Here is a 13,099-nt window from a genome sequence, read left to right as displayed (position 1 = left end):
GAGCCGACAGCTCCCTGAGGGCTGTAGGACTAACAAAACTCATCTGCTGACCTGGACGTTCAGGAGCTCAGTTTGTCTTTGATTTTCAGCTTGTTCAGAGCAGACCATACTAGAGTTAAATAATCTCTCCCAATCTCGACAGCTCTGGACCTATGTAACACTGACCCATTTGCAAGCCCAGCCCACAGCTTGTTCCCACCATGGCTGATGCACTCTGTCCTCCTTCAGTCAACAACAGAGAGATACACTTTTTTCAAATCAGTGCTTTTTAATCCATAAACAGTGAAATTCCACATACAAGTTAAAAAACCCAAACCACTGGTGTTAGGAAAATATCCAACTCGCTCAAAGCAAAACTCCTCTGACAACACAAATGTAGGAATTTGGTGATAAGGGTGGAAATGCAATGTACAGGCACACTGCTTGCTCTCATGCACTTTTCTTTTAAATAAACAAATCTCTGTCTCAGAGACCTGTGTTTTGGTAGCACACACAACACATCCAGGAGCTCCAGAGTTTCTACCAAGATATGTTAATGGCAAGCCTGCCTTACATGTAAACCTACATCATTTCTTACCACTTCCGTGCCAAACAGCTGGCAAGATTACATAGAAAATCTCATGGTACCAGATGGTCTCATGCTCAAAGCCAGACCTGTAATCCTGTCTGACAACGTCTAGCTCTCAGTTACTGCAGAGGAAGCTGCAGAAAATGACAATTATGAAGGGCTCCTCCTGGGGGAAAATCCCTTCCTTCAGCCAGGGGAGGGGCAGCTTGTGCCCAGGGGCCTGGGGATTCATCACAAAAACACAGGGCTCCCCAGATCCTACAACCATACACGAAGACAAGAGCGAAGAGCGCGAATCTCAGTCCATCTGCAGAACTTGCTGAAATGATGAGAGGCAGAGCAGGATACGTTGCACGAGCTGTCTGTCAGTAACTAATGCGCTTTGGATATTATACTTTCTATAATTAGAAATCTTCCTTTCATTTTCCATAAATCAAAACAGGACCAAAAGGTTGGCACATGAGCACCGAGTTACCTAGAACAAATCAAGGTACGATTGTACCTCCTCCAAAGGGAACCTAATGTGAAGATATTCCACTGCCAGCCTCAAGGGACCTGCGTGTTCAGTTAATTTCATTCAACTACAGTTACAAATTTGTCACAACTTAAAAAGTACAAAAATACAATTGAATCTCTGAAGGGTATTTTATACCTACCAAGATCATCCAAGCACTCAAGATTAGACAGCTCCTTAGCCTTCAGAAAAATAGTGCACAATGCAGAAACGGAATTGAGAAAATTTTGCCAATATATCTACTGTATATTCTGAGTCTTCCAGCATTTCCAGTACAATTACCAAGATGCATGCATCCATCAGCCAAGCTCTGTTATGAATGCTGACAGCACAATGTTAGGGTATTAGCAACGTGTGCAAGATCCAATACTAGCACAAATTTAGTAGTTTAATAATCTGGAGGAGCTATCTTCCTGGAATTTTAATCTCATACCAAGAAAGAAGTAAGGTTCTTAGCTATTAATCTACTCACATATTTAGGGCAATCCACCTCTACTGATTAAAAAAGCAAGACAAAACATACGTACTAAGTCTTTCCCTTTTCCTCCAGAGAAGCAGGCTATGCATTCTGGCTGTATTTGCTGGGCAAACCTGTGCACCCATTAAAATAAAAAGTGCACAAGCCCCTGTTCAGCACAGCACAAGCATATGCTCAAGTTTATATCAGCTCTAGCTTACCAGCTTTGCTAAATAGTGACCCAACCACATGCTACTTGTGAAACTCAGAGGAATATGTAGTCCAAAATCTTCCTCCCTGCTGATGACTTGCAGCTATGGAGGTCTGACATGCTGCCTGCTCTGCTGGTGGAGATGTGACCAACCCCATCTGAGCTTTAACCTATTTAGCTGGCACATTGCTAACCCAGATTGCTGCCTAACCACCTGGTTAAGCACTCAGGCCCTCCAGGGCTTCAGGTGTCTGCACTGAACTCCACAATACTGTCACCACATGTCATCGGTACCTGAGCTATCCCCATGTTTATTCCTCTCCCAGTAAACGGGAATCGAATGTAATCTGAGCTCAGGCTGAAAACCTTGATCTGACAGCTTGGCCAGTAGGAGGTCTCGCTAATCCATTGGTTCAAGGCTTGCAATACTGAAAACCCTAAAGCCTTCTGGTACCAAGGTGTTAGGTACATCTCCATTCTGTAATCACATGGAGATTGTCATGTCAAYGTAAACTAGAAAGAGTGAATACATACACATACGGCTGTTCTGCTCTTTAGAAAAAAATCATGTAGGACAGTAGGAACTGTCCTCCCTTCATGTTCACACAGAGGCAAATGGGCCATCTCAATCCACCTACTCTGCTCTATGTAACAGCCAGCCCTGCAGGCTTAGTGGAACAGAAGTCCCTTGGCTACAGTAAGATGCATGCACATGAATTGAGACCGCGCTGAGAGACTGGCTCATAAGCCAGCTGGCTTAAATTTACYCATTCAGACTCCCATGAGTATTTCTTGACCAGAATGCTTTTCTCCACAACCTCAGTACTCACAGGCTGGACACTTTTAAAACAACAAGGTCCAATTTTTCCCCTAAAGAGCTGCAAAGTATTCATGGAGAAACCCTGCAACCTGCAAACTCCCCAGGCCAGCCTGTCTAAGCATACTGGGCTGCCCAGCTGCCCTAAGGGCTGAAAACCCTCAGACCACCCAGTAGCTTGCTCACAGTAGATCCAAATACCTCCCTCTTGGTCATCTTCTGACAAAGATGCTGGGCTGGAGTTGCTGTGTGACCTGCCTACACCAGCAGCTCCTGGTGAGCAGCGTCAATGGTGGTGTCTTCTACATTGCAGATAAAGCCTAAGAGACACTAAGAAATGTTACAGCTTTCGCTTTAATGTCTGGGCTTGGTTTGGCTGCTCATTGCACTAAGCAGAAGACACAAACCAGTCCCTGCTTTATACCAAAGTACAGGTCCCTCGTCCCCTTAAGAGAGAAAAAAAAAGTTTCCCAACACTGTTTAGCTGAGGACCACTTATGTAGGAGCTGGGAGATGGAGGAATCCAACATTCAGCAGCGACAGCGACTACGTGTCATTCGTCTCTTTGAAGAGAATCCAAACAGCGGCATGTCCCCAGACAGGTTCAGCATTGGAAGCCTGGCCTGCCCTGAATGAGAGGAGCGTCATGCTGCAATGACACCAGTGTACCCCAAACAGACTGCCTGCGCTGCTGAGAGTCTGTCATTGCTAGGATACAATGTTAGTCAGGCCCAGAGTTTGAAGAACATGACGTAGGCAAGTGCTGTCTCAGTACATGGCCTCGTTGTCTCCCACCGCAGTGAAGGGGACGCTRTAAGTGCTGTTCTTGCTCCGTTTGCTCTTCTTATTCCAGACCAGCAGTGTGCTGGCACTCTTGCTGTTCATTAGACTTTTCCGGCTGTTCTCCTTGTTGTTCTTCAGCAGCCCACCTCCTGAAGACATGACTGCTGCCTTCTTGTCTGCCTGTCAGTAAAAGGAACAGAGACCAGCATAAGGTCCGATGGCAAAGAGGGAACCCACATAAATGGTCTCTGACACTCAAACAGTTCCTTTCTATAGTGCTTCTGCTGGTTCCTTGCATTTGAATATTTTCCTGTATAACAGGAAGTCCTCATGTGGCCAGAGAGCAAAACACCAGGGTCGGGAAGCCTAAAGACGAAGCTGAAAACAGAGTGGCACCAAACTAGAGCGAGGACAAGAGCTGAAAACGTTCGGCTTCAGCTATCAAGTGCAATCCACAGCCAATGCCTCTGGTGTTGTTTAGGTCCTCAACACACACAAGTACAAGCCACGGGCACATAGGTAAGGAGCCYCCATCTCAGGCAGAACAGGTCTCATTTCATTTAAAGCCTCTCTGCTGCACTGGCCACAGGAAAAGGAAGCTTATGCAGCAAAAGGAGGCTACTATTCCTCATTGCCCTGCCACCTCTGCCCATGACAGCCCAGTAAGGAACCTCTGTCCTCCATAAAGCAGCTGCTAGGTCAGCTTGCCTGGTGACTATTTCGAGGCTAAGAGTGAAGATAGATGGCCCTCCTCCCCCGGAAGCAGCTACCTGGCTTTATATTTGCCAGGCCAGCTGTAAACGAACCTGCCATGCAGGAGACAAAGCAGAGCCTCATTTTAAGCAGACTATAGCAAATTTCTCCCCAGAGCTGCAGTTTCCTACCTAAGGATTTTGCCAAGCTTTGCTTGCAGAACGCCCTCATGACTTACGGCTTTCTGCCCCTCTGAGCCCTGGAGTGTTATCACACCAATCTCCACTCCTTCCTCCCCAGTGCTCTTCAGCAGCTGTACTACTTCGGCGTGCTTGGACCACTTGCAATCCTTGCCGTTCACTGAGATGATGTAATCCCCTTCCTTCAGCCCAGCTTCCTGCAAGGGAACGGAGAAAGTGCATAYGTTTGAGCTGCAGCGTGAGGCTGCTCGGTTTTTCATCCAAGAGATTCTACATTTGTTTTGCAGCATGCTTGCGAAGAGGGGATGCTCTATAGACTACGGATCTATTTTGTAGCTGCCAGCAATGGCTGTGCTTAACATCCAACAAACACACTGTACTGTGACAAGAGCAGCCTTATAAAACACACATTCAACTCTAACCTGCCTACTGCCAGAGGCTAAACACAACATATCTCCAGAAAAATCACCGTCTGCAAGTCACAGAATCATAGAATCAGTAAGGTTGGAAGGGACCTCYGGAGATCATCTAGTCCAACCCCCCCGCTCTGMAGGGTCACTTAGAGCATGGTAGACAGGGTTGCATCCAGGCGGGCCTTGAAGATCTCCACAGACGCCACCACCTCTCTGGGCAACCTGTGCCAGTGCTCCGTCACTCTCACAGGGAAGAAGAAATTCCCCCTCACATTCAGGCAGAACTTCCTGTGCTTCAATTTCTGCCCATTGCCTCTTGTCCTGTCACACAGGACAACTGAAAAGAGTTTGTTCCTGTCCCCTTGACACCCTCCCTTCAGGTACTTAAAGTCTTGACCCTCAGAAAAATAGAGCAGGCCTAGTAAGGTCCTACAGTACATGCTTTACATGTTAGGCTTCAGCAAGGCTCTTTACAAGCTTAAACCAAAGCATGCACCAGCGTGGGGCTGTGGGGCCAGTCCAGCTCCATGGAAAGACTCCAGGGTAGTTTTCCATTTCAAATCTAGTTCTTCCACATGCACTTAGCTACTGATACAGGCACTGGAGACATAGCTGATACCATTACTAGAGCTTGGAGAAACACAGCATGCCAGCCAGGGCACGCAGGACCAGCTATAATAGAGGTTTAGAAACTTGTATACACCTGGACACCAACATTTCAATATCTTTAGCTGGAGTAAAAGCCCACTCCAGAGTTTTCAGAGATGATTTCAGTATTAGACTTGCCATCTTGTTCCATCCACCCTCATTTCCCCAAATCGGGGATAGGGGARCCGAGTCATTGGTGAAAACAAGAAGCTCCCAGTATTTAGAAACTGAGCTAACCTCTGTATTTTTCCTTAGTTATCTCCTCAAAACCACAGCTCAACTCTTTTGGAAGAGCCTATCTGCAAACCTCAGGCAGAGATTCAGCAGGGTTAAGTCTCCATCTAAATAGATCAGTGTCGTTGCCAAGTTACACAGCTTAATGTTAAGTGCTAAAACTGCCAGGCAGCCCTCAAGACAACCCCAGGCAGCCCCATTTCCAGCATCCCTGGCAGAGCGAAAGCCTTGGACAGCGAATGCTTGGGCTACTCACAGCAGCACAGCCCCCAGGTATGACACCAGCAATGAGGACGGGAGAGTCTCCTCGAAGAGTGAATCCAAAGCCATTCTCACCTCTCATCAGGTGGACTCTTCGCACAGGGTACCACTTGTTTTTGGCTGAGAAAACTGAGAGGGGCCCCTAGGGCAAAGCAGAAAGAATGAAAACACCTTTCAGTGCAAGAGCAACTCTCTGGAGACCCTGTGCTGCAACTCTACAAAACRCTTGCTGTTGGAGACGAGGGAGAGCAAAAAAATCCTATCTTTTGCAATGTGCTGACCTATTTTGAGCCTGCCCAGTGCTTCAGCCTGCCTGCATGTCAAAAAAGCAGCAGATTTATGCACTGTAAGGCTAGAGGAGTTAAGAGCACTTGTTAGACTCTGGCTGTGTGTGAAGCAACACAGACTACGTGGGCTGGAAAAGATCCCCGGAGGTCTCTGGTTCAACCCTCTGCTCAGAGCAGGGCCAGCGTAGATCAGGACATCCTCCCACACTACAAAGAAGGAGGTCTCACTATCAAGATCAAGGAACCTGGGTCAGTTTAAACACTACAGCCCTGGATCAAACAACTCAAAGCTCCAGCATATCGAACTAGCTCCTTAATTCCCTCCTTTAAGGAAATAAAACCCATCATCAAAGGATGCGGGTTGAGGTTTTCACTGCAGCCTGAATGCTGCACTGGGGAATGCTGCCAGCCAGGGTTGGACTGCATCAGGATAGGTCATCTCTTCAGGATCAGACCACCCCCAAAACTCCTTCCTATTCTCACAGAAGCAGGCTCTGACTGTCTGCCCTCCACACAGGTTGTTCAAAAATAGCGATACTGGTTACGTCCTGTTAGCCCAACCACTTCCCAGAGTGTTATACATCACTTGGGAYGTCCACAGGCAGCTGTGCAGAGACTGCACTGAGGAACGGGGACAGCAGAGGCAGACCCCCTGACAGCATCCAAGGCAGCTGCTAAGCTAAGTCCTGCTCCCAGGCACCTGATAAGTCCAAGGAGGTCAGAGATAAAGGCCAAGTCACACTTTTCCAAGTCACACACACTTTTTTGGTTCTTACATCTCCTGCCCTGCTGGTCTGAGAACGGCTGGCCCAGGTCATGCAGCTAAGATGGAGTGAATCATAGAATCATAGAAGAGGTAAGGTTGGAAGGGACCTCCGGAGATCATCTAGTCCAGCCCCCCTGCTCAGCAGGGTCACTTAGAGCATGGTAGACAGAGCTGCATCCAGGCGGGTCTTGAAGATCTCCAGAGAAGGAGACTCACCACCTCTCTGAGTGGTACTTTCCCAGATGGTAACACTGGCCACAACCTGCTCCGTCCCCTAAAACCTCCACTAAAGAGTCCCTTCAGTCTTTACTAGGTAAAGCCCACCCAAAATGCTGCCCACTCAGCTCCACCTTTCATCCAAGAAGTTTCATATTAAAACCCATGCTGAGTTTCAGCGACTGAATACAGATATGGACTCCCTTGCCCCTTCTCCTGCCAAAGCTCCTTCCTGTGAGGAGGTGGCTCATCTCATGCTGGAAGGAAGCCCTTGAGGGAAGCGCCTGTACTAGGAGGGAAGAATGACTCACAGTCCTGCTGCTTCTTACAGCAGGATGAAAGGACACACTTGCGTGCGTGTGCCTGCTGCCTTCTTGGGGAACCTGGATGAGAGCCCTGCTCCTCAGCTAACTAACCTGCTGCTGCTTCTATGACTAATGAACTAATAAGAGAAGAAGGCAGCATTTGCTCCCCAGACAGCATTTTGGAGAGAATATAGAACCTGCATGGACATTCTTGCCCCTTTGGATGCTCCTAAATGCTGCCTGGAAAGTTCCCCTGCATGCTGAGGGCACAAAGAACTTTCGCGCCTGACCTTGCCCATAACCACAAAGTGACACCTCCCTCCATATCCATACATACCAGTCTGTGGAAGAGATCGGTCACCTTCACCTGGGAGAAGTTGGGGGATTTTATCTCCGGTTTCTGATGAGTTTTGGCTAGTATTAGAAAGAGAAAGCACACACACCAGGATCATGCAATTGTACCATGAGCTAAGTGGCAGCTGTTTTGCTGCCTCACTGCGGGCACAATGTGCTCCCTAGGCAGGGGCAATGTAACCCGAAGAGCTTGGACCTGCTCAAGGAGCTGTCAAACACGAAACCCAGAGCTCCAACCCACTCATATTAGCAGTGCTCCATTTCGGTACAGGGAGCCCTGCTCCTTTTACACACGCACAACTCTTTGCTCACAGCCACATATCACAAATTAACTGCAAACTCCACAAAACCCTGCACAATTTGCCTACTTTGTATGACCTTTGCAAATTGCATCCCTTTCTAGATGCACTCTCCCCCATGCAGAATACCCCCCAAAACCACTTACGGTGAATATCTGGGGCATCTCCGGTTTCAAAGAAGTCCTCTTCGTGGTCAATTTCTGAGTATTTGCTCAGCGACCGTTTGTGAGCAAAGGAAAGGACCTCCTGGAGAATATCCATCTTCCGTAGGATCTTGCATAAGCTGTGGATTCTCATAGCTTCCTCGTGCTTCATGATGGCTTTCTTCAGATGAGCTTTGCCTGGAAAAAGCACAGAAATCACAGCCTGGCTGCACCAGCAGGAGATCCGCACAGCTCTACTGTCACTCCTTCTTCAACACCAGGCAGTCTTGCTCGCTTGGCTGCCCACGGATTAAAGGAGTTTCAATTGCTGTGTCACTCGACGTGTTTCAGGGACAGCCCAGTCACGTTAGCAGCCTGCCAGGCTTTCAACGTGCGTTAAATGGAGTAGGTCCCAGCCGTCAGCTTAACGCCTGAATGTAGGGCTAGAAGGGACCTTGAGGGGTGACCTACTTCACTCCCTGGCAGCAGAGACAAGGCTGAGAATACCTGGCAGATGTTCTCTAAAACCGCCGGCAAAGGAGCTGCCATCACCTAGCGAGGGAGATGGAAACCGTGCTTCACTGCCCTTGCAGTAAGCAAAGTTTCTCCTAACGTTTAACCTATATCTCCTCCATAAATTAACTTCTCTCCATCTCCCTGTGTCCCTTGTGAGCACAGAGGGCAATCAGATCCTGTCCTCGCTGTGACTGCCTTTCAACTTTGGAATGGTTTGACACYTCTCCCTCTTTTCCATGCTAAGCAAACCCAGTTCCTTCACCTTTCCCTGCAGGTCCTGCTTTTTGCCCTCTTCAGTGCCCACTCTTGCTCCTCTCCTCTTAAAGTACCTTCAATTTGTTTTCACCTTGGCAAAAGGACAGTGGCTAAAAATGACCGGAGAGATGTAAGCAACACCAAATTGAACCAGATACATCTGGGAGATTAGGAGCGAGGTATACTGATGACCTCTGAGTAAGCGACCTATGAATACCCATCCAAACATCCCCAAGAGACAGCAACGAAGGTCCCCATAGCCAATCCTAAACGATATATAAACAACTAAATACAYACATACATAATAAAAACACACATGCCTCTAGCAGTTCCAGTTTCAAGACACACGGTGGCAACATAATCCAGGGAAATGGCCAGGATTTACTCCAGAGAGTAAGGGGAGACCAATCAGTTGCCTAAATACCTCTCCTTTACTCCCCTTAGAAGTAGGGGTTAATATCTGTGTTACAAGTTTCAGTCAAGGAATCAAGGAAATATTTTGAGGCTGAGTATAAAATTGAGAGGAAATGACTCTCCAAAATGATTACTCATAGTTTCTTGCCAAATACACAGATCTTATTTTATCAAAGTACCCACTGCCACTCATGGAGGGAGGAAAGCACAAACACTGGAATGCCTTGACTTTATGAGGCTTGGTAATGACTATCACTGATTCCTGCTATTCCAGCTGATGAGCAAATGGATAACACGAGATCACAGGAGATACAGGTTGAGACAGGTCACCTGAGAACTCTCAGATCATTATCTTTTCTAAATCATCATCTATTTGGGATACTGATGCTGCCTCTGTCTCCCTGCAAGACTGTAAATTCACATTTCAAATGACAGTCTGTGTTCAGCCAGGTGATCAAACAAGATTTGACCAGGAAGTTATGCAGTCTTTTGGCTTCAGTTTAGTGAAGGTGGAATATGTCACATGCTGATATAAATAACGTTATCAGAATTTGTAACAAGAGAACAGGAAAAAAAAAATCCTTTCAGGGAGATGGTTTTAGTGCTGCAACTTTCTTCCTTTCTTATAAGCTGAAAATGGAGCTGATGCTGATGTCTGCATGTTCAATATTTACAAGGAATTGATAAATAGAGATTGTTTTCTCCTAGGAGAGCAGGCAAAGCTGGAAGCTGAGGTGATGCCAATCAAGAAACCAGATTACAGGAGCTGAAGGTGTCAGGGTAGTTTATCATAATACTCTAGTTTTGGGGCTCATTTAAGAATTGCTGAGGAAGCCTCCCTATGCCTTGGTGAGGAAAAGAGTGCATAAATGTCCTCTGCCTCCCACTAGCTAGCAGCAAAAGGAGGCAAAGCAGCCGGGAGGACTCTGCTTGGGCTGGCTACGTGACAAACTCATTCCTGGTAGAGCCTGTTTCATTTCACACTTCTACAATTAGGGAAAAGAGCACCAAGAAACAGTTTGTGTGGGAGGCAAACAAGATGACATCCTAGAAGTACAGAACTGAACTTCCTATTGTTCTAGGCTCTTTGGGGAGGGTTGTTAAAATTCAGCTTTAGCTGAATAAGCAAATGCTCCTATCTTTTCCCTTAAGTTGAAAGTCAGCATGGGAGGAAGCTCTCATCTCTYGATCCTTTTGATGTATCTAAAAAGATCCACCCCCAGCCTTCACTGCATCTTCTTTTAGTCAAGTTAATCAGCTGAAAGCCAAAGCCAAACACCTTCCAGGAGCTCCAGSTCCAAAAATATTTCTCTTTTCATTGTAGAACTTTACCTGGTGCAGGAAGAGCCCAGGTTTTTCAGGGCCACCATCAAACTCAGCAAGGCAGATCAGGACAAGCTTTGTGGGCTGGTTTTTATCGTGGACCATTGAACTGTCCTCCCTAAACATTCATGGCTGCAAGGCTGAGGGCCCTTGTCTCATCCCCCATCCATGAAAATGCTCCTTCCCTTTAATACTGGGGCTGGACTACACCATTGAAGTGAGATCCCCTTTGGAAACACCTGAAAWTTTTTTCCAAGGAGCAGGTAACAGAGTACAGAATCCTGGAGATAGCTTGAAGCTTGCTTTTGTCTCTGACCACTACATGGGAGTCACAGCCCCTCAGTGATACAGGTAACTACGTTCAGACTGCAGAATCTTTACTGCTGGCAAGGAGTGAGCCAGAAAGAGCTCAGCGCAGCTCTGCAGTTCCAGGGGGAATCTGCAGCACTAGCAGTTACAGAAACACCCACCCAGTGAACAGGCTTATTAAGAGATCATCGAGAAATGGAAGTATTAAAAAGAAAAAAGAAAAAAAGAAAAAAAGGAATTGTGAGGAGAAAGTGCTGTCTGTTCACTACTCCCTTCAAGTSTAGCTGCAATGTCTTCTGCCTTCACAGCAGTGACTTAAAGGAGCCTCAATATTTTGGGAGTTATGCTCAGCCTCAGGTACCAGCTCTGTCCGCAGGCTAACGAAGGAAGTGCTGCACTTGGTCATAATTGGAAGGAGCTCTGCAATGACAAACGCTGATGGCTTTATTCCACTCCTTCCTCCTTGCTCACAGCACAGTTTACTGCTTACATATATATTATCCCAGAGGGGAAAAAGTGAAGCCTTGCATTTTTCATAGGTAGTCTCACGTTTGAGGTATCAGTGTAAAACAAAAGGAGATGGAGATGAGAGAAGTAAGATGCAACACACACAATTAGACAGGGCATTGTCTGTCTGTGACTGACAGAGCACTTAAACATCCTTATAGGGAAAGAGGGARCCATGACACTTTCTGATCACTGCCTTCCTCTTTTCTTTTCAAAGAGAGGCAGACAAAAAGTGTCTTTGCATAGAAAGGCCCTTTTCAGCCTTTRATTCACCTCTGTGGATACAGYTCCTATAGCACAGTGCCTGRGTTACAGCAGGGTTTGCTCTGTTGRTGTATCAGGTTTTATCACACCTTTGAGCTGTAAACCCAGATCTGCCACCAAGCATACACTTACCTAGCTTCCTTCTCTCCTCAGGATCCTGCAGCAGGATGCGGAGAGATGGCCCGTCTGGCATGGTGACATGAAACTGGATAAAAGCTTTCTCATGCTCTGGGAGCTCAGCATCGGATGCCGCTGTGCGAAACAGAGGTGGGAACATGCTTAGAGAAAGTGAGAGCACTGCTCAGCTGCAGGTGGGCAGGGAGTCCCAGGTGGCGAGAGGAGAAGATGGAGAGTGAGCCACATCCACGCTGCTGTGGACATGGCCCTGCTAGCTTCAGTGGTAGCTTTCTTTCATCCAACGGGGGCTTGGCTTTAGCAGCAACAGTCTGCAAAAACCACCAAGAAACAGCTGATGGAGAGAGAAGATTTAGTATATTAAAGGCCACATCACACTGAAGTTCAGTGCAGGATTTGGGAGTCAACATCACTTCAATATCTGGCTCTTTTGCCTCCTTCCCTCCTTTGCTGTTTTAGAAGTAGGATTGAAAATAAAAAKCCCTGAATATTCCTACTGAAGGTTAGTGACATGGAGCTAAGTCAGATGATAACTAGAGCACAAGCGCAGAACAAAAATGACAGGCTAGAGTGTAAACAGAGAGCTGAATCGCAAAATCTGCTCCCTCTTCCTTGCTGCATTTGGGACTCCACCTACAGCCATACACGCAAAAATGACAGAGATAACCCACGGGGGAACAAGACCAGAGGGGTTTGCCCAGTCGCAACCAGTACAATACCAAGGCATTCCCCTACTCCTTTCTTCCACTCTAAGACTTTCCCACTGAAATCTAGACCCCTAGGCACCCACCAGATGCCCTCCAACACAGGAAAGGAAGGCTGCCCAGATGGAGATGCCACATCAGCTGCATTGGTGAGGCTGTGACGGAAACACCTTGCACAGGCTCTCCAAGCACTAAGCTAGGCTTTGCTCTGTATGCATGATTTTTACCTAATTATTTCCAGGCAAATTGCTCCTAATCCCCTTCAGTTCAGAGGCCCCTCACAACTCGTTGCATCCTCCCCGCCTGGAGACAGGATGGGACAGCAAGGAATTAAGAGGGCTATTGGACTCCAGTATTAGAGTACTAGGAACTTGCTGATTTGAATTCAGGCAGATGCGAAAGCCCAGTCAGTCCCCCTGACACTGGCACGCTGCAGGCTGTGAACCAGCAGCTCCATCAGGCTAACTCTGGATGCCAACTCTCCCCATGCAAGTACCCACAGG

The 13,099-nt window shown here is 47.2% G+C and overlaps 1 protein-coding gene across 2 annotated transcripts in view; it reads right to left on the bottom strand.

Annotated features, from left to right (window-relative positions):
• Positions 1-254: 254 nt before the first annotated feature.
• RHPN1 (rhophilin Rho GTPase binding protein 1) overlaps positions 255-13,099 on the bottom strand; it is a 40,582-nt gene continuing 27,737 nt past the window's right edge. For both annotated transcript variants that reach the window (XM_085298733.1, XM_085298734.1), the window contains exons 10-15: positions 11,890-12,009; positions 8,173-8,367; positions 7,711-7,787; positions 5,795-5,941; positions 4,282-4,440; positions 255-3,530 (exon numbers count right to left, since the gene is read on the bottom strand). In XM_085298733.1, coding sequence (XP_085154859.1) covers positions 3,336-3,530; positions 4,282-4,440; positions 5,795-5,941; positions 7,711-7,787; positions 8,173-8,367; positions 11,890-12,009 — 893 coding nt within the window. In that variant the 3' untranslated portion in view covers positions 255-3,335. The remainder of the gene's footprint in view (positions 3,531-4,281; positions 4,441-5,794; positions 5,942-7,710; positions 7,788-8,172; positions 8,368-11,889; positions 12,010-13,099) is intronic.

This window comes from Rhea americana, unplaced genomic scaffold (genome assembly GCF_003343005.1).
Source record: "Rhea americana isolate MKP2758 unplaced genomic scaffold, rheAme1 scaffold_140, whole genome shotgun sequence".
NCBI lineage: Eukaryota > Metazoa > Chordata > Aves > Rheiformes > Rheidae > Rhea > Rhea americana.
The sequence above is the reverse complement of the archived record's forward strand: the minus strand, read 5'-3'. Positions and strand labels throughout refer to the sequence as shown.